The sequence below is a fragment of the Corapipo altera genome, unplaced genomic scaffold, assembly GCF_003945725.1.
Source record: "Corapipo altera isolate COAL_440 unplaced genomic scaffold, ASM394572v1 54, whole genome shotgun sequence".
NCBI lineage: Eukaryota > Metazoa > Chordata > Aves > Passeriformes > Pipridae > Corapipo > Corapipo altera.
The window spans coordinates 3464338-3486731 of record NW_020884902.1 but is presented as its reverse complement, the minus strand read 5'-3'; the positions used below and the strand labels follow the sequence as shown (position 1 = coordinate 3486731).

The 22394-nt window shown below is 35.3% G+C and overlaps 1 protein-coding gene across 1 annotated transcript in view; it reads right to left on the bottom strand.

Moving 5' to 3' along the window:
* Positions 1–22394, bottom strand: part of DNER (delta/notch like EGF repeat containing) — a 119235-nt gene that overhangs the window by 41540 nt on the left and 55301 nt on the right. Inside the window, exons 3-5 of the mRNA XM_027650655.1 lie at positions 20066–20160; positions 17501–17667; positions 3794–3939 (exon numbers count right to left, since the gene is read on the bottom strand). Coding sequence (XP_027506456.1) covers positions 3794–3939; positions 17501–17667; positions 20066–20160 — 408 coding nt within the window. The remainder of the gene's footprint in view (positions 1–3793; positions 3940–17500; positions 17668–20065; positions 20161–22394) is intronic.

Sequence of the window (22394 nt, the reverse complement as noted above, 5' to 3'; positions counted from 1 at the left end):
TCTTATAAGTTTCCTTATTACAAATTATAATCAAATATATCTACCTCAAAGCTTCTAGTTTACAGAGAAGAGACAGAATCCATTGCTATTCATTTCAATATGTTATTTCTCTGTGGTAGCAGAGGCCAGTTATTTTTGTGTAAATCTCATGGGTTCTAAATCTAGCAATAAAATTTCATTTTTACACAGTCAGCTCTTCCATATTTTACATGGGAGAGCTGAAGTTATGGAACAGAGCAATCTGTGAAAGAAACAACTTTATCCCCATATGTAAATAAAGTTGTGGCATTCAAAACGAATAGATGGGCAAAGTTCACTTCAAAATCCTACACGAAGTCACAAATTCACACCAGACAAATCTCTCTTCTTTGTGTTAATACAAATATTTTTCTCTTCCATTAACACCTAACTGGTTTGAGGACAACTTACTCTGCTGTAAGGCTGAGTATGTGAATCTGAAAGTTGTATTTATATTGTGATGATGCCAAGACCAGTGTTGTACTTTTGACACATTCCTGTTTCCCTCTTGTGGACAAATGGCAAGCATGGCAGGAAGACAGAGGTACAAAGTTCATACAAAGCAAGGAAAAGGCATCACTTGGACTCAGCAAAACCTCACAGAACTTTGTTCAAAGTGGTGGATTTTATGTTACGTTCAAAAGCAACAGTAATTGAAAAAGAAACTCTGCATTAAAACTTTGCTTTTCATATCCATAAAAAGTCTATAAAAAGTATCTAGCTGAGCAGAAGTCAAGTTATGTACCAGTAAGGAATGAGTAAAAACTGTCCAAGACTCCCAGGTTGGACCAGAATTCATTTGTTTACAGTTGTATGCACTCCATAGATAACAGTTTGCCACAGCGCTCATACCACTGCAGATTGTTAATTACATTCAAATTTCCCATTAAGCAGATGTGTTCCTACATTCTTCTACATTAAACTAGATTTGAAATAAAACTATGAAGTACATAAAGCTCCAAAGACAACCATAAATCTTCTTGGCACTGGGAGCAATGACTACAGCCAGCAGAGCTCTGAGCTTGTTCATGGTATTATGTCTTTTATCCATTCTTCTAAGAAGTTGTTTTGCATCCTGCAAGACTAGATTGTGCAAAACAGAATGAATTATAGATAAAAACAAACAGCAAATCACAAAGGACTTGCTGTAAACTTAAAGAAAATTAAAGTTTAAGTTCTGCAAAAAGAACTGTGTCCTGGGAAACCAACACAATGGTTGTACATGTCAAGCGTGTAATTTTGGCAGTTGTTTGCTCCGTCGTTAGGGAAATCATGGAGATATTTTAGGGTATATCTCACATAGTTTGAGTTAAACAAAGGCAAAAACATTCTGCTTAATGAAATACGCACCTTCTATTTTTACCTTATGCTGGGCATGAATCAGTTTCTCAGCTGAGAATAAATTCTCTTATGCAACTTAATAGGCTGAGGAGCAAAGAAATCTCACAGATCTAAACAAACGCCTCGGACAAAGACACAACACAGCATTTTTATTCTCCCTGAAGTAGGAGGCTGGACATAAATTATGCACATTTTGGTCACTGTATCTGAGGTTTTAGTGAGCCAAGCAGGCTACCTGGTACAGGTTTGATGGCACTCGAGAGGATCAATGGGGACATTCCTCATTTGTTCAAGTTCTAGAAAATTCAGGAGCATGTGAAAATAGAAGAAATTGCATTTCTAAAAAAAAATTTATTTGAAAACATATTTATATATCTTCATACAAATATATTTATTAATTTTTATATATTATTTTGTACTTAGAGATATTGAGATTCCTGCTAATTGCAGATCTCTGACTGCCATTAATTGATAGACACCTCTCCAGAAATGGGCATCAACATGGTTTCTGCGTCCCACGGGGACAGAGTCGGTCAACTACAACCTAGTGCATGTTACATCCAAAACACTGCCTCAATTAACTTTCCTGTTAATAGAGTCAGAGAAAGAAAAGTGGATATACAAGAACAGTCCTAAATTTTTCTATTCATTTGCCAGGGAAAACAACATACCACATGTGCACAAGGCGGGGCTCATTTATCACTAACTATTCCAGTTTTGACACATAAATTTTTCAATGCCAAGATTACAAGTAGGGACATATAAACACTGATTTATCTTTTTTTGAGTAAAGTAATTGCTTCTCTTTCTCGTCGTGAAGTCAATCTGTCTTTCCTTTTAAAGAAAATTTTACTTTACTTGCCATGTCTTAAATATTTATAACACATGGAAAATTATTAAAGGCCATATATGCATTTTCCTTAATGCAGAAGGCATTAATTCTTCTGCATAGATACAGGAAATAATTTATTTTTATTTTGTGACATATGACACGCAACAAGAGAAAAAAATTAGTCGTAAAAATGGACAAACAACATGAAAATATACAAAATAAGGCTATTTAATAAAGGTTTTAACTCTCAAATTGACAAAAAAAATGGAAAAAGACTAAATTTTGATATGATGTTATACACAGCAAATTTGAACATATTATTTACATAAGTGAAGTTCAATATGCCAAATTTATAAAATAAAAATTATAAATATAGTAAAGCAGAAAAACTAAACTGGACTATGAAACAGAACCCTGTATCTGAATGAATAATTTATTTGGATACCAGCCAGTTGGTATAGCAGAGTACCACTTATTTCTAAATGCATCTTGCAATAATTATGTTCACACATTACCTCCAGCATTTTATAAAATTCATTTTTGAGAAATAAAACAGACAATTATTCCAGATGTTAGCACTGCCTTGTATATACAGATTACTGTAGCAATTTAATTATTGTTGTTACAATTCAAAACACCCTTTTTCTATCAAACATGCTTATTGAGAATTTAAACCAGAAAATGGTAGCAGATGAACTAAAAGTGAATTCACTAAATATGCCAAATTTTCTGTGCTCAGAGCAGGCTCACAGCTGTTAATATTTACTCAACAGTTACTATTGCTTTTATCTCCCAAATGAATATTAATAAAACCAAAGATTAACTGCGCATATTTGTGTTGTAAATGACTTTTAATCCATGAAAAAGAAAATAACGTATAGAAGGTAACAGAGTATACAGGATCTAAGTCACAGAAGGCCAGTCTGGTTTTGTAAAAGCAAAACACAGAATGCAAATTTAACAGATTTGGTTCTTATTTTCTCATATTACTTGACCACATAAAAATCCACAGTGGCCAGTGGAATTGGCATTGTAATCTCTCAATGTAGTATTATGTAAAAGAGAAAGATGTACAGGAAAACTCCCAAGCAATACCAAATTACTCAGTTCTGTTTCTTCTCATAATTATGCTCAGATAATTCCATTGCACTGACCAGTGTATTCTGAGTGACCAGTTATTAAGACGTGTAGAGATAAGCACTATATTAAATCACACCTAAGACCAAAACAAGGTTGAAGACTTAAACTGAAACACATAGGTCTGGAGATTGGAGATCTCAAGTGTCCACCACATGGGCCTTTTCTCATAAAGAAACATTCTTAGGTAGTGGCAGGATGCAGTACAAATTACCTTATACCTGATCAGAATAATTGGTTTTACTGCCAGGAAGGGTAAGAAACTTTGCACCTCATATCTGTTATTCTCTTACTTCAAGTCCTTCATTTCTAGGTATAGGCAATAAATATATGGTTGTTATCTAGTAACACCTGTGAGCTTTAGAAGGCTGTGACACAGCAGCAAGGTATGCACACACTCAGAGGACTGTTTATAGTATCGTGGAGTTGCCACACTGCAGGAAGGTCTTGATAAGTTCCCCTTACCTCATCTGGTTTGGTGATACATTTTCCTTTCCCCGAGCACTGCAAGTTCTCTGAATGGCTTCCCACAGGCAGGCAGGTACTGACTTTCACTACCACGGTCAAGCGTAGAGCCACAATGCACTTGGTAACTGAATCGTTCAAAAATCCTTTAAAAAAAAAAAAAAAAGAAAATATTCTTACTATGTGACAAAATACACTGGTACATTAATGCTCTACAGTTAGACAAGCAGATAAAACTGATTTGAAATAAACCGTCAACCAAGAACAGCATTGTTCCCACTTAATACACACCTATCTGAATTCAATGCATGTAAATACAAACAAGAACACAGTTTGGAGACAAACGCTCATTATATTGATTAATAAAAGAAAGGGAGGATGGTGACACAGATCTACTTCCAGAGCTCTGATCTGCAATCATTTTTGAGGTCTCAAATAATCAAATGCTTATGCCTGCTATCTTTTTGATATGTAAAAAAATATATTTTTAAGTTTTCTAGCGACAAGGAACATCAAAATCAAATTTTGCGGAGGAATGTGTTTAAATGAATTCACAAAAGTTACTTCAGAGCTCAAAAGCACACAGATTCGTTACATTGGTTAAAGATCTAGAATCCCTTTGTCTCCATTTTTTATGAAGTTTGCAAAAATATACATACACAACTTGACAGCATTTCTTTGTGTATTATTGAGTGCAAGTATTATTGAATGTCTGATCTGATTTCTCTATAAGGTGATATAGCAGGTAGAGATGAACACTACATGAAAATGGGAACATTTGACAAGGAAGAGGGAAATTCATAAATCTCTGGCTAGCACCTGTAATTGCATGGAATTATAAACCTTGTTGGTTGGAAGCTATTAAAACACACTGGAGCTTAACAACATCACTATCACCCACATTTCTAACAGAGATATCTGGAAAATAAAACAAAGGACAGCAGGAAAAATAAAATATGGCACATACAGAGCCCATGACATACACAATTAAGTCAGAGTTCTTTTCAAAACATATAGACTCTGCTCCTGTACTTCACTTGTGCTCGAACTGCATTGCTCCAGCACAGGGATTAAACTCCTGGGTTACAGCCCTTCCATGTGTGGTTGTTTTGTTTGGGGAGCTTGTGGCAGAATAAATGTGCACTGATATAAAATGTGTGAGTTTGGTACAGTGTATATACTGTATGCAGAATACATGTATAAAAAATCCACCAAAGATCCTTCCATAAATTGTCAAATTTGGCTCCACTATCCTTAGTGTAGGTAGACTCCAAAGGGTATTTGAGTGTAGTACCAGTATGGAACGTTACAGACACAGAACCATTGCAGCATTATTCTTTTCTTTAGAAATTAATACAGAGAGAATTTAAGCAAAAAATTGATTTTTTTTAAAATATTCTTATTTTTAAAAAGAATCACAGTAAATAGATGCAAGAAGTGTATGGCATAGAATTTTTTTCCTAACATTTTCCACTTTAAATTCTAAAATCCACTTACAGCCTAAACCTCTAAGGAGCTTCAATGATGCAGTCTAGCTTCTTGCATTGTAGACTGGAAATAGCACAACATTTAGTCAAGCAAAAAAAAAAAATAGTACAACAAAACATTTATTATGAACAGGAATAAACAAAAGTTTTGTGGAACACTTAGAACATCAAGTGAATTTTCCTTCAGAACAGCTGCTAAGCATTACTTACATTCTGCATACGGAAGTGTCAAGCATGACTAATTCTACAAATTCCATAGAAAATCATATGGAAGACTTCCATTCTTTGTCCTTCATTTTTAGATTTCACTTTTTGAAATGCTGCCTTCTTTCAACAATTAGTTGTCTGTTATCCCTAAACCCTGTCTTCAAACAGGAAAATCTCATGTCCAACATAGACATCACCAGCCTGAGTGTAGCCTTTACAAGTTAGCTAAATATTTTAAAGGATCAGATTAAAAAAAAAAAAAAATGTTTTGGGTATGGTTCCAAATGTCTAATGGTCTGTTTTTGCTAGTGAAGATTATTGTAATCTGATGACCTCTCCAGAGCTAGCCAATTTATTCTGGCCTCAATACATACCCTATTTTTACCCATCTGTTCAAAGATGCAGCCAGAATTATTTTCTTTAACAACTGAATGCTATTGTCACTGGCAGTCCTGCAATTATACATGAATGCTTGGAAGAATGTGGTATTTAGGAAATGTCTTTGGGTTCACATTTGCTTGTCTGAAGCAGATTGTTACATATTCTTCAGGACAGTTCCCTAAAGAAATTTTAAATCAACCTTCTTTGTACTTTGAATCCTGTTACTATTCTGGTATCAAAAGCCCTTCGGCAAGTCACTGAAAAAATCATTATTCTCACTGGAACGCCACATATTTTCCTGTAATTTCCAGTTATCTCACCTGATTTCCAAATACTAGAAAAACACAACCACGGATATTTATTTTCACTCTACAGAAGTTGCATACAACTTTCGGAGATCTCTAGATTTTAAGGCTAAGAGACGCTTGTCTGACTACCTAAATATAATTCCCTGCTTAACTCAGGTCATAGCACTTCAATTAATTCCTTCCCCAATTCCCATAACAGCAACTGAACTAGAGTGAGTTTTAAGTTCTATTTTTAACTTCTAGGTAGGAGAATAATTTCAGAGGCATATTTACAGCTACCTTCATCTAAGGTCTGGAGAAAAACATTACAGCAGTTTATATCAAAAAGTAATTTTGTTCAGTTCAACCTTGCTGGTTTTCTAAAGCCAGTTAAAACATAATCACATCAAAGCATTTTCAGCTGCAGAATTCAGGGTTGAGTTATTTACAGTAATATTAGGGAAACAATTCTAAAGTCTAATAAATCATGATGTGACATGAATAGTCATTTAGATTGCAGAGGAGGTGTTTGCAGGCTTTGTGCACACACATTTGATAGTCTGAGAAATGCCTGCACGATTTCACTGGCAGTATGTGTGGTAAAATACACTACAGCTCATCCCTCCCTGGTAGTTTCACCTGCTTATGTCTAGGAGCACCAGATATATATGCTCTGTTTCACTCACATCAAGAAAGTTAAGAATGAAAAATAAGGAATAAAGTCAAAACCAAAGATGACGGGTGTCATCATTATGTCCAGGTGCTTTCAGCAAGGTCATATCATGCTGTTCAGATTGCCACCACTTGCACTTTCTAGACTACACAAATTGATTTGCTTTTTCACAAGCTGCATTCGTCAACAATGTCTTCCTTCTAAGCACAGCAGACTGAGGTCAGCAAGCTGGTCCATATTGGACAGCCAAACTAAGGAAGACTGAAGCTAACAGACCACCAATTAAGATCATTATCTTATTGTACATAATAGTAATGAAAGGCATAACACTTCACTACAAATGCTTAACTAACTCTTGGTGTGCACCGAACACTCACACACACAAACACTTGCCTTTTGCTATTGGCTCAAATGTATTTCTCTGTATTCTACACAGTGAATACATGTATTCCAACAGATACTCACCTGCGGCTGAAATAATAGATTATCATTTTAGTTCCCTACATTAAAGTTCCAGTTCACAAAAATATAGGTCTTTCAGTCCACCTAGAGGTTTCTTGGATGAGTGAGAATGACTGCCAAGGGGATTGGGCACTCACTCACAATGAAGTATCAGTCCTCAAGTTTTCAACTTATTTTTAGCCTGGTTTCCTAAGAAAATGAGACAGCAGTGGGATGTCTATCAGTTTCCATCTGTTCTCTTTTTCTCTCTCAACACCTTCCCACACCAAAAGCTTTTGGGGTCAGTAGCCAACTTCAACATTTTGCAAAGCAGCGAAGTTCTCAAAGACACCAGGTGCCTACAGCTTCCCTGTACAGGATACGGCCCTGGCACCAAGGGCATTGGTAAGCCAAAATGGGTAGGAAAACAAAGAATAAGGTGCACACTACAGTCAGCTATTCATTGTTTGGAAAATGGGAAACTGAGATGTATTCAAATGCAGTTGATTCTGAAAATTTACCTTTACAAGTTGAAGTAGTAGAGACCTGCTTTTGAGTTACAAATGGACAAACAGTTATCACCTTTTCCATGACCCTAAAACTCAGGGTCATTAAGGTTTATCAATACTCTCAGAGCCCTGACACAAATACTGTTCTACAGAATTTGGAAAACGGGTCAGGAATCCCTTCCTTGTCTGCTCAGGATGATTATCATATATAAGCAGAAAACAAGAAATGAGAAACAGGTAATCAATGCCATTCTCGATTTTTGATGCAGTATTTCAGTGCCATCAGCACCACACTGAACATCTGAGATCATTCTCTAATGATGCTGCTAGGCAACACAGCATCTGGGGATACAAAAATACAGCTGCAATAACAAGATTGCTATTTTGTCCACAAATAGCACTATTTATAGGTGGTACAACTCTCCCAAATTCTACATCAGCATGCTTACTGTGCTTTATCGGAGATATTGCTTCTGAAAGTCTATATATATTTTAGTGAGAATCAGTTTAAGACCTGTTTCAACTATTTTATTTTTCAAAAGTTCACATGAAACAGCAACTTAAAGAGTTTTTTCCAGTTGTTGTTAAGTGACTGAAAACCTTTTTATAGCATTTTTTTTCTTCTCCAAATTGATACCATAGTTACAGTAATCAGTTTAAAAATAGATATGCCTTCTTCCTCTGCTATCAACATTGAAAACGCAGACTGGGCTCCTAAAATCAAACATATACTTTCTTCTCGGGCACAATCACTTGAAGGTAAGCGAGTTGTTGGTGAAGTTACATTCTCAGTAACATTACTGCAATTCTACCAGAGGCAGGTTGACAATGATAGTGTTACACTGGTGTAATAGAAAGCAAAATTTTGGTGTCAGAAAATTATTACCAAAACGTTGGGAAGAAACAGCACACAGCTGGACTTTCAAGCTGGAGCTCATTTTTGCAGGACTGGCAGTTTAAATATATTTATGAACTGAGCAAACCAATTGAATTCACTCAACATAGAAAAATCAACAAGCACACGTTCCATTACATTTCCTCTATAACAAATAGCGATTTCTGAATTTCATTGTTACTTAAACAATTACCCAACTTAATAGCTTTGCTGGACCAAAACCCACAACGGAACTATGAAATAGTTAGCTAACAAGAGCACACTTACATTTACAAAACCACTTTCATACTGCTTATGAAGGAGATGTGACAGCTTAGAGTGTGACTTTCTGCCACAGCCTCAAGGACTCTGCTTACAGTCCAAAATGCTGGTGAAAGCCCAAAAAAGGGTGACAAGAGTAGTCCTCTAAAAGATTTCCTGTATCACAATTTCCCATTGTATGCTTATTTGTCAGCATTTCAACAATGTTGTCAAGCTGGCAGTGAACTATTTTGGGCACAAATATAGACCACCAAAATCTCTGATATCACGCCTCATAAAAGCAGTTGAATGTGGTGGAATACAAATGACGTAGCTGGGGTTGCACTAAGGGGAGCTGTGGAAGATGGGATGGCAAGGTTGGCAGGGGTATATCTATAGTGACTTAGAGGTTTCACTTAGATATATCTATAGTGACCTCAACTTAGAGGCTTTATGAGTGGCCACCCTACTTTTAAATACACTTTACAGTATGTTACACTACTAGTTGAAGATCTCAAAGCATTTTACAAGCGTTATTAAAATGCACCCCTCATTGTCCTCACATTGGTACATTGCATAATGCACCAATTGTGCATTGGTGTCCTTATTTCACAGGTCAGGTTAAGCAGTCTGTCCAAGATCCCGCAGTGCAAACAACCATGGGATCAACTGAACATAAATATCATGACTGGCCACAAAAGTCATACTTGAAGAATGAGAAATCTTAAAATTAAATAAACAAACAAGCTTTACAAATGTGAGCAGACGAACCTTCAAAGACAGACTAGAAAAATAATTTCCCACTGTTACTTGCTAGAAGTAGCAGTGAATAAAAATTAATTTTGATACTTTCCCAATTAAAGATTACTCTAAAGAGTAAAAATTATTTAAATGCTAGCTGAAAAGATAATACAATGTAAATAGTCTAATGTTTACATCTACTTATATATGGGATGAGGTACATGCAACTTGATCATGAAGGATGGGGTATTTATTTCATCGTATTTATAGATACCACTTCTTTATACCCTTTCTTATAGAGGCCTACAGCATTCTTCAGAATGGTTTGGATTTAAACTGAACACTTCATTTTTTGCTTTATAAGGCCATCTTTTTAAAAAAATCATTGAAATTAACACTTCATTGCACTCTTTTTGCTGTTCAGTGTTCTGCTGCTGCTGCTATTGTTTACCAAAAGGCCATTTTCTGCAAGGTTAGCTCTTATACCCAGAACCCCAGGGAAATGTTCAGCTGAGCACAGTGCTGAATACTGCAGACAACAGGGTCCTTCCAGGCAAACTACACACTTAAAAATGAGAACCCCACGAGCTGGAGGAGTTGTCACCAAAGGCCCCCACCAGCAAGGCTGACTTGCACAAAAGGGTCACGCACACGGACGTTCCTGCACATGGGCAGAGCAGCAGAACTGCCAGAACCATGGCATGTGCAGGGCAGTGAGATTTAATTTAGTCCACAGTGAAAGAGGGTTAAGTCAAATGACTGCACATATGCCATGGGCTGGGAGCTCACACAGATGCTCTGCTGACACAGAGCCACTTGTTAAAGCTGGAGTAACTTGATTACGTGGCTCTCGCTGAATTCAGTTCACACATCTCCTATTATGAAATAAAATTGTCCTATTTAATTTTTTGTTTAAGTGAAAACAATTTCAAGACACAGTAAACTGCTTTCTTTTGATGGAAATGCATGTGTGTTTTAAAGGTAGGTAACAACACAAAACACAACACCCCAAAGCCCCAGTTACAACTTGCCTCCTAATCTGAATTTCTACATCCAGATAAAAAGAGCTAGAAAATACTGACTTGTTTCAAAATATAGCTCTAGATTATTTATTTTTCACATCATATTTTTGCACTGTTTCATTTTGTCTATTCAATATCGCTGCAGTCATACTAGTGGTGACCACTTGTTAATGCATGATGAGGTCTTGCAAGGAGATTCATTAATTAACCAAAGAGGATCAAAAAAGTAAATAAATTCTCAGGGCAGAGATAGGAAAGAAAATACTTCATTGCACTAGAAAGGCAGAACAGCATTTTGGACAGGAAAATATTATACTTTCTGACATAGAACCATATTGTTCACACACTTATTAAAAAGCAACAGATCTCTTGTGTTTGAGAAGCCAAGCATTAGTTTTCCTTTTTAAGCAAAGCTTTAAAAAGTTTTGTGGAATTCAAGCAAGCTGCCTTATAGGTGCTGGCATTTGAATGGCATCAGTATTCATTTCACCAGAAAGATGCTAGAGCACCCATTTTTAAATGAATTTGTACAGCTACCAATTTCATTTAAGGAAATAATTCTGAAATACTTGATAAGTATAGTTTAAAGTAGCTAGTTATGTTGTATTGATCTAAAATGGTGGGCATATTGGATAAAAACAGATTATATACCTGGTCTACATCATGTTTTGTTTGCTGTGATGAAAATAACCATTATAATTTAAAGACCGTGCTGGAGGATTTATTTTCTATTCGGATAAAAATATTATTTCATATAAATGTTAAACATTCTGCCTTATTATTTGCAAGGTCTTATCTGAGAAATAGAAATCTTGCTTATAAATGTCTTCATCTCATTTTATAAGCAGACAATAAGCTGAAAAGCTAATGAAGCAATATCTCATGGAAGTCACTTTTTAAGCAGCATCATGGAAGAGCTAAATATAGCACAAAGTCAGAAAGCAAGGAGTTTCAAGCTATGTACAAGCATTTTTTTTACATTTATAGATATATAAACTTTTTAACATGTTACCTATGGGAAATGAAGGCAAAATTATAACACCCAACTGTTTGTTTTACTGTTTTTCTGAAAGAGCTCCCGTCATTGCAGCTTCAGCAGTGGGCAGACCAAGGCAGAAAAGCAATTTTTCCAACATTTTATCATGAAAGCTGATGAGAAGTAGGTTTTATTCAACAGAAATATTACCTTAACAGACATGATAAAGACCTGAAAACAGAATTTCATTTTTTAATCTTGTTAGGAGAAAGAAAGGAAACAGGTTGCATGCATACAGTCAGCACTGCCAGCTTCACACTCTACACTATGCCCAAACCCCCCAAATAAACACTTCTTAACACTAAGTAATAATCATATAGTATGTAATTTTGTATTGGTATGAAAAGGAAAATGTCCTGAAGTTGTGTCAGGGGAGCTTTGGGTTGGAAATTAAGAATAGGTTCTTCCCCCAGAGGGTGGTTGGGCACTGGAACAGGCTCCCCAGGGAAGTGGTCACAGCACGGAGCCTGGCAGAGTTCAAGAAGTGTTTGGATAATGCTCTCTGGCTCAGGGTGTGTCTCTTGGTCCTGTGCAGGGCCAGGAGTTGGACTTTGATCATTGATCCTGGTAGGTCCCTTCCAACTCAGGATATTCTATGATTCTATGAATTATTCCTCAGTCTCCAAATTCACTGGGGGAAAAAAGAAGCTATGGTGGTTTTGTTTATGAGTTGTTAACTGGACTGTTAAATATAACCTGCTATCTGTGCAGCCACACAGGTGTATCTATACCAGTTTTCCAAGTAGACTGGAAAGTGTGTGAAATTAGAACAGACTGACTGGAAGTCTCTCAGCCACAGGTGTATCTTTAGATACACCTGAAGCACAGAACTGTTGCCTGAGTGAACAGGTATATTCGTTTTAATACCAGGATAAAATAACTGACTCGTTAAAGAAACAGATGGTCTACAATCACTGCAAAACAACTAAAATGCAAGTGTTACAATAAAAGCAGTAAAATATTTTTTTTATCTTGGTTTTGGTTTTTTCAGTATTTGTGTTCTCAAAGCTAATGTTCCAGTTTTCAATCAGAATGTGATTTCATGCCCAGGTAAAAGAGATGCATGCAAAAAGTCACAGAGGATTTATGAGGAAGTAGCCATACAGCCTGAAAATGTCCTTCAAAGCCCTTCAGCAAGGTCTTTTTTATTTTTTGAAGAAAAATGTTAGTGCACTATTTTTTCAAGAGAGCTAATATTTAATCAACTTAGTAAATCTTATGTGCTCGCAACAAGCTTTGTAGAAAAATATATCCATGTTCCAAAATCCAGTATATTATTCCCTGAAAGTGATAAGTGCACAATGCTGAATGGATTAAGATTCTCCCCAAAACATATAACAAGCAGCACTTTCAACTCACCACAGAGATCCCGTGCTGTAACCTCCTAGTGTTCACAAGAACTTCAGTCTGAAAGACTTCTGCCCAAACTGACACTGCATCGGGGAACTCTTATCTCATTTTTTCAGACTCGTAAAATGTATTTCATCTGATTTCAATTTCTCAAAATATATTGCAATGAAGAAGAGGTGTGTGACTCTAACAAAGCAAAGTTTTGCAGTTAACTCATTTTCAAATGTTCTAGTACCATTATTGCTAGCATCAATATATGAAGATCCTGAATTAAAACAAACACCAGTGAGACGTTTTATAAAAATGATAAATAGTTAATGTGGGAATCACTCATTAATTTCAAAGAACATTGGGACAAATAGTATGAATCTATAGCTCTATTGATGCAAAAAACTTTCCATAAATTAATGTTTTAGATGTTGAACCCTTAATTGCAGTCCCTTATTTAAAGATATCATTCATTCCCTCCTGCTTCACTTTCTAACTATCTCTTTGGCAAATCTTGATACTCATCCATAGTGCTCCACAGAAGTGATATTTTTCTGTATAGATATCAAAAACATTTCCTATTCAGAAAAAAATCCTCAGTTAGATGCTCCTTTTTTTTTTTAAGTCCTGCACTGGGGCACAAAACTTTGAAATTCTCTTGGCATCATATGAAACTTTTCTGTTGCAAACCATGAGCAGGGATGAACAGTTCACCTGGCTTGTACCATGGACCAACGACCTAGTGATTACCTTTGTCTGGCAGTAACCTGGCATTAAAATCCACCTTGGGTTATGGAGTGTGCTTCATCGTGCTCCTAATCCACCTAAACTACTGAGTGAGTCAATACTTTCAGGGGTATTCTCACTTCAGAGCATGAGCCATATTGGTCTTTTTTTCCCATTGGCTAATAAGTACACTTCTTAATAAAATATTATTCATTATTTTTAGAAGACTGACACATAGTATCAAACCTTACAAGAAATCTTTAAAAATACTCTGAGCAAAGCATGGAAAGAATGTGTTACAGAAGGTAAAAGCCAGTCTTCAAGTTAGTACTCTTTGCCATCTACTGGGGCTTATTTGAACAGGGTAAATGCTGTAACTTAACAACATAATCATGCTGCATAATCACAGCACTATAATTCTTTTCTTGCACTTCAAAAGACTGTTTGCAGATGCAGCAGCCATTTTATAAATCCCATTACAGAATACAGGCCGCTCCTTTTCCTTTAGTTGTGCTCCACTCTCCCCCTTCATTCTCATACAGTGCAGGTCCTGTCTCTGGGGTGAGCAGCACTGTGCTGGAGGTGTCTATTTTTAGATTTCAGAACAGCATTCTTCCCAACCTTTAGACACTGTTCCCTGAACCACATGATCAGCAAATCAGCACATTACTGCTGACTTCTGTGTCTTTTCAATCTTGTCTAAACAACTTTAAACTTGTGTCACCACAAGGTAACACAAAACAAATAATATTTCCCTAAATGTTTTCTCTTTGGCGTAAATAACTTATTCAGAAAGATTTGCAAGAGGTAATTAAAGTACCTTGCTGAGTAAAAAAACCTTGGAGGCAATGCAGTGAGAAGTGACTCAAAAGTGACTCAAGATGTAGATCAAAGAGACACATACATCCCAAAAAAAAAAAAAAATCAAATGGAAAAAACATCACTCAGACCTCCTCCATTTTTCTTTTACAGTTCTCATTAGAAATTTTTTAAAAGAAAACATTGTACAGAACTCACAAATTAAGACAAGAAACCTTTAAAAACTCATTTGAATAAACAGAAAAACTGGGGGAAGGAGGGAGAAAATATAAAACGTAAATATATTAAGGGTCATGGTCCACAGTCTTACTGTGTGACCCTATGTTTACAGCATCCTACAGTATCTTGTGGCCTCCTATTGTTCTATCTTAAAGAGCATCAATAAAAGCACATGCAATATTATTGCTTTTTTATATATAATAACCCAGTTTAATTTATTGTACCTTTGTATAAGCTTGTCATGCATATCAAGAAACATATGGAAAGTTGTCTATCAGAAAAAATATATTCATGTGATCTTATTGAAAACTAAATGACTGAAATCTAAAGACTTGTGAGTCATGTCAACTTCACAGACCACTTCCATACATCTGGATCATATCTGAAGTAAAGATTAAATTATTTTTCTATAAGCCTTGGCAGAATTGCAGATTTCAGTTAAGATAACATTCAGCATTTTTCACAACAAATAACTGAGTTACTTTTAAGTTTTACATTCAAGACACTTCATTGTACAAAAACTGATGACGGAAAGTAAACAGAATATTTCCATATAATTGAGAAGGAAATTCGGAGGTTATTTTGTTTTTTCTTTCTTAAACTAACAAATTCATGTTTCAGTGTCTTTATTGCTTTAATATTTCACCCTTTTTTTGCTCAACTGTTTTAATAAAAGAAATAATTCTGGGAAAAGCTATAAGTAAGTTAAGACCACATAAAATAATTTACTCTGGAAAACAGTTGAGTTACCTCATTACTTGATTATTTGATAGTGCAGAGTTGCAACCCCTCAGGACTGAAAGATATGCAGAAGGACTATTTCATATTCATTTTCTATCAAAAGCACTACAGCTAATCCAACCATTTGCTAAAATAAATAGGATTTATAAACATTCAAACACACTATAACCTCACTCATCTTGACTAAGCACTCAGACACTCCTGTTCATGAACATCTCACTGTACTACTGGAGCCTCCCTGCTGCTTCATGCAAATGCATTTATGATTCATGTTCTTTACATAAATCAAATTACACTACAGCAACTGGAAAATTCTACAAAGAATTTCACTATCAGAAAATGAAAAAAAAAGACCAAAGAAAATATCAAAAGCCACATAGAAGTAAAATAAGAGGTATCAGAAAACTTGCACTGCATTAAATAATCTATTTTTTATGAACTAAACCCCATTTTGTATTCATCAAGGAAAAGGTACATTTTTCACCTCGTGTTACCCAACACAGAATAAAAAATTTAAAGCAAGAATCCCAGTGACAGAAAGGCAGCTACAGAGACAAATAGGACAAGGTAAACTATTAAAGAACAACAGAACATACGTTTTAGTCAACTGAATTAATAGCCTGTGCTGTACTATGTATACAGTCAAGTGGAAGCTTCACAGAGCAACTCAGGCCCTCTATTTGGGAGCTTATAATCCAAGATGTGCCTTTGGGCACTTCCACAAGTCTATAAAAGCTACAAATTATCCTGTCTTCAGGATGCTTTTATCGTACATTAGCTACCACAAGGCAAATGCAAAAATTTATTCCTGAGGAAGACACATGAGGATAACTTTTTCCCTGACAAATTAAATGCAAAATTAGATTAAAAGAAAAAAAAAAGGTTAAAACTAAGCATCTTGGAATAATAGAAAAATCCCAAAACTGAAAAATAATTTGAAGAAAATAAACATCACTGAAAGAAACTGCTGCTGACAGCAATCAAATTATTATACTAACAACATTTCAGTGGTATCTTTGCTAAGTGATAGCTCAAAAAAAGGAGAGAACAAGGCACTACAGCTGCATTTGGAATTTTCTATATTAGCTACACACTTGGATTTTGTCCCAATATTTCTGCAGCAGAATGTTTTTAATTTTACATTTATTAGCATGAAAAGTTATTGAATAACAATTGTGGTAGTTTATAGTTCATGATAAGATATACAGCATTTCAAGCAGATAATAATAAATGCTGTTATTACAATGACTTTGGTTTCATGTCATTGCTATAATAAAACATCTGCCCAGAAATCTCAATTTAATTAAGTCTATTGCATCTATGCATAAATATTGCATTAAACCAGTATTATTTCCCATACACTTAAAAATAACATATCAGCCTATTTTCATTACACTCCTTCCACAAAGATGCTTAACATTTAATTGCCCAAGGAAACAAATACTATATTTCTAAGGTTTCATATTCACAGAGACAAAACTAGAAAATAAAAAAGTAGTGAAATTAAACATTGTTAAAATATAATAGGAAATCTGATCTTCTAATATATTTTTTCAGTTTTACTGTGTACAGGCTTAAGCTTCTTCACAAAGTACCTCATGACCCAGTGCCTGACAAAGGAACACCTCATCCAGACAGTTATATACTGTAGCATTTACCAAAAGCTTTACAGTTATTAAAATAGAACACATAAAATATCTTGCATCATCTAAAGGTATCAGGCAAAAATGACCATCTACATTTTAAACTGAATGGTGCCACCTGTGTACAAATTCAGTGTACCTCTTGTCTGGCTTGAATGAATCCATGTCTAGAACATGGTCCCAGTATCCCATCTGGATCTTTCAGCAGCACTTAAATTAAAGGAATTACTCTTGTTCCTCTAAATGCTGTGTAAACCATTGGCTGTCACCGAAAGGTGATGAACAGAAAGCATGTTACTCACCAATAAAGTAGTTGTTTCCCAATGCAAGCATTTCTTCAGAAAGAACAAGTCCACCCAGTGCCTGGAGAAGAGTGACACTTCTGCCATCAATGAGTGAACACTGTTTAAATCCAGTGCTTGTGACTTTCCATAGCAGAATGAGAGAAGCAGTAGCATCTTGCCTTATTCTGAGAAAAGAAATAATGAGAATATTTACAGAGGGAAATTTGTGTTATTAGGAAATACATCACTGTAGAACAAAAGCTTATCAATAAAGAAGAAAAACTTAAACTTAGCAAACATGGAATCAGGAAAAGTCCTGAAGATTTTTAGCATGTCCACAAAATTAAAAAATGCTTCAACTGTAAGATTTGCATAATAGTATATGTAATAGCAGATTAAATCATACAGAGTCCCAATTTCCAATACTTGAAGGTCACCATCTTACAGCCCAAGAAGAGTTTTACATAAATATCACGTAATAGTTAAGGATCCTTATTCAGTCTTTGTATTTATGCCTTTTTGAGTAGCACTTCCATTCTACATCTACAATGCCATCATTTTCTGCAGCTGAAGTACATCCAGGGCTTTTGTTTACTGAAGAACATTCAATGTTCACTCAATACAGGGAGACAGATCCTTGTAGAAATCCCCATTTGTCTGACACACCGGATCGAAGATTCGGGACAGTTTATTCTTTTAAATCAAATGAGTCATGCAATGCTCCCAAGGTCACTGAGTCCATGGTGTCTTCCTGAATATTGACAGATTGGATATAGGGTTTACTAGTGCATATACACTGTTGGCTCCATTAGGAAGCGCTGTACTCTACGCCACTCTTTCTGTCCTCTCAGGATATATTTTTTCCTACTCCCCTTCACAAAGAAACAACAAAAACCTGTCATGTTTCTGGCAAGTTCTCAAATATTTGGGCATTAATTTCCTCAGAAGGACTCCCAAAGGAGTTTAAATAATCCTCCAAAAATTCAAACACAACTACATCCAACTGCTAAAAACTGATAACTCTCTCTTGCTGAAAACAGACTTCCAAATACCTAGAGAGGTTCTGTTCCATAATTTTCTGTAATAAAATTATTTCAATCCTGCTCAAAACACAAGGAAATTGTCATTTTTCATTTGACTTCAAAACAACAAAGTTTTGTAATCATGCATGACCCAAGTTGAAAAATGTTGCAACTAGACATCACAAGAAAAATTTTTACAGTATTTTGGGTCCTCTTTAAGAAAAGTCCATTGCTGACCATCTCATTTTAGAACAGGATAGAAACTAGTTTCACAGTTTAGGTCACACCTGACAATCAAAACAAAACAAACTTATTAAACTCAAATTATTTTCCTTTCATAGGTAGCCATCAAACCAGGTATGTTACTTGGGCCTTTACCATAGGAAATAAGACGAAATAAAGATAGTTTCACTGACTTGTCCTAATCTACACAGATATAAAACACAACTAAATATATATAGTGTAAAAATCATCAAAAATTACTATGTACTCTGCAGTATCCTTTAAAATGGGGTCCCTCCATTTTAAATAGAGCTTTAGAATCCACAAATGCCAGCTTTTTCCTGATTCCAAGAAAAGCCACTTGTTTGCTTTCAGATTCCAGCCAGCCAGAGCATCCACACTCACAGATCTCTTCCTGGCTTAGGCTTAAGGCTCATGAATGAGCACAATTCAAAGTGCTGTGGGAAGGGTAGGACACCCCCACGTTTAACAGTTACTGCTCCAAACTGTCTGCAGCTTGTCTGCTTGCATCGGTTTGTTTTTTCCTGTGAGCATGGCCTTTTTTAACAGAAACCTGGGATCCTGAAAGATAAGATGACAGTATGAGAAAAGGAGGCTATTTTGGGAAAATCTAAGTCTAAAATTGCAGTAAAGCTGTGAGCCAGAGAGCTACGTTGGCAGATTTTTATTTAAAATAAAATTTCCAATACGAAAATGCCTCATCCCAGCTGACAGAATCAGATCTTTCTAGGAAGTCAGGTTCTGTTAATTAAAAGTAACAAAGTAAGCATGTGATGGAAAAAGCAAGAGTTTGAAAAGCAAATAACAGAATAAATTCAAATTTCTGAGAAACGTGGTTTGTAGGACATACACAAAGATTTCACTGTTGATGATGACGCTCAAAGCAATAACCCAGCAATCAAATACAAATGCACAAAATACATGCATTTATATAGTCAACGGTAACATTTTCTACCAGCAAGTTCATCTTGAGATTAAAGGGGGTAAAAAAGTGTTCACTGCATGAAGTAGAAAGGAAATGTCATATCTTCTTCAAACTGACATCTTCAACACGTCTGCCCTAATTTCTATTGCATTATGATAGCCCAGAGACAGCTTACACACTCACATCTTCTAAAACATTAAATACTTGGGGAAAATTATGCCAAGCAAAGCGCTGCGATGGCACCACTCGATGCCTGAAGTCTGTCAGCAGTTCTCTCACAGACCTTTAGCCATCTGACAGATCTGCCTGCCTGAAAAAATGTTGTCTAAAATATCCAGTCAAAGGAGAATAAAAGCATTTTTGTATTTCGTCACATAGAATGAATATTCTTACTTTATTGACGTATTCTGTGGAACTTCAAAGGAGACAAGCCGGCCTCCAGCAGAGCTATTGGAACTGGCATTTCCACAAGCCACATCTGGGGTTATCTGAAAATAAAAATAGCTTTATTTAACACTAAATGAGAAAATCTGACCAATGAAAACATGAAAGAATTTTTTTACAAATGACATGAATAGCCCAGCAATCATCTTTTAAAAATCCTCAGGAAGGACCAAAACATTCACCGAAACCTTTATGCTGCCAAACAAACGTTCTGAAAATTTACATAACCATCCTTTTAGGTTTCTATTTTAACAAAAAAATCCTGCATGTAAGTGTGAACTTTTAAAGGCATCTTCTTTTAAAAGTGAACATGTTTAGAAAAAGATGAATAGGCTTCTGGTCTTTTAAAATAATAAATAAAGCTCTAACATTTGCCACATCCAAGAAATATTTCATCAGTAATTTATGCGTTCTTGGAGGATTTATAATAGCAAATATATTGTCTTTCTATTATACTATGTTTTTTCCAAACATGTTTCCTTTAAAAAACACTCTCCCACTTGCCCATTGCTATTCTTTGCAAGTAAAAGTTGCTCAGACAAACAGTGCTTTCAGATGGAAAAAAATGATGATCACAGTTGAGAGTGAAAGGATGTTTGCCAAATCTACTGATGCCTACCAGGCATAGAAATCAGTTACTTCATTAACTAAATCAAGACACCATGAAAGATGTCACACATCACAAAGCAATCACAGACAGACTCCTCAATTATTCAGATCTTCAAAAGCAGTAATTTCCTAAAGACATTTTGAAAATCATTAATGTTTCCAAGGATAAATATATTTCAAATAAGTAATATTTTATGTGGCACAATTGAGTCTATTACTTAAATCGACACCACCAATAGTTTTAAAGGATTAGTTTTCAAGTATCTTCATCAGCTTGCTATGAAATATCACACCGTAAAAAGAAACCCAATAAACCAGCTTAATCTTCAGATTTCTAAGAAGAGTTTGCCACGTTATATTTTCGGTCATGGAGAACATGTGTGCAAGCTTTTTACATCAGCTTTGCTGAAAAGGCAAAAATGCAACCTGACACCCTTCTATGAACTAATTTTACATCCAAGAAAAAGCCAGAATCCAATTTATAGCCCAAAATAAAATTCAAATTCACATTCTAAACATGATTATGAAACACGTGTAAAAACAGGAACAACAGAAGTCCAGAATACAATGCAAATAATAATTTTTTAGGAGACTCAGAGCTTATTTCAACTCAGGCAAGACAAACACGCAGTATTGACATTTCTCGATGCGAATGATTTCCCCAAGTCTAGATTACATGATTCATTGTTGAATTCCCTGGAACATATAATATGAACACAGGTAGTTTATGAAAATAAAGTGAGATGCAATTTTATTGTATTTGCTCAAGTAAATTTTAAAAAAAATTATATATCCATTACAATTTTTAAATCTCAGGAGTCAAAATTATGGAGCTAACATTAAAGGCATGATGCATCCAAAGTTAATATGGTTAACACTCTTCCTGTGCCAACAGGAAAAATGTCCCCATTTAAACTTCCATTTTCTTTGAGAATCTATATTCCTAGTAGAATAAAGGGAAAAAAGAAATCGGTATCTCTGTTCTCGGCAGTCTTATACTACATCTAAAAATACACTCCTTTTGTAGTATTTCTATAGTTTTACAATTTCATGCACCTATTACCTTGGAACACAAGTGGGAAAACTGTAATTTATGCATTTCATTTAACTTACTGTTTAATATCAGAAGTTTGTAAAGGGTATTGATCTCTTTGAAACTCAAATTAAAAAAAACCAAAACATAAAAATATAGAAGCAAGAGCTGAACAAAGTGGCTGCATAATAAGAGTTGAGATTTGACCTTGAGAAAACAGAAAAAACAAACAAAAGCAACACTGAACAAAAAACTTTAACTTGCAAACACATCAGAATTTAGGATTAATCAGCAGGAAAAGCACACATAGGAAATATTGCAATGATAATCAGAAGAGTGAAAGGCAAAATGAATGATTTTGATTCTTCTATTAAGAGATTTGTTATGTTTGATGTCTTTATCTAGGAAGTCCGTTTGTAATTGGCCCTGACTTCAAGTTCTAAGAATCTGATAAAATAATCATATAAACCAGTAGGACACTAAAACCAGAATTTTACAAAGTTCTAATTTCTTTTATATATTAAAACCCCTGATACTTGGATCAGACAAAAAAACACAGGCAGAAGCAGCAGCTCTCATAAGGAACAAGAAATGGTCCCAGCAGTGTCCTATTTCAGGCAAATACTATAGAGACAA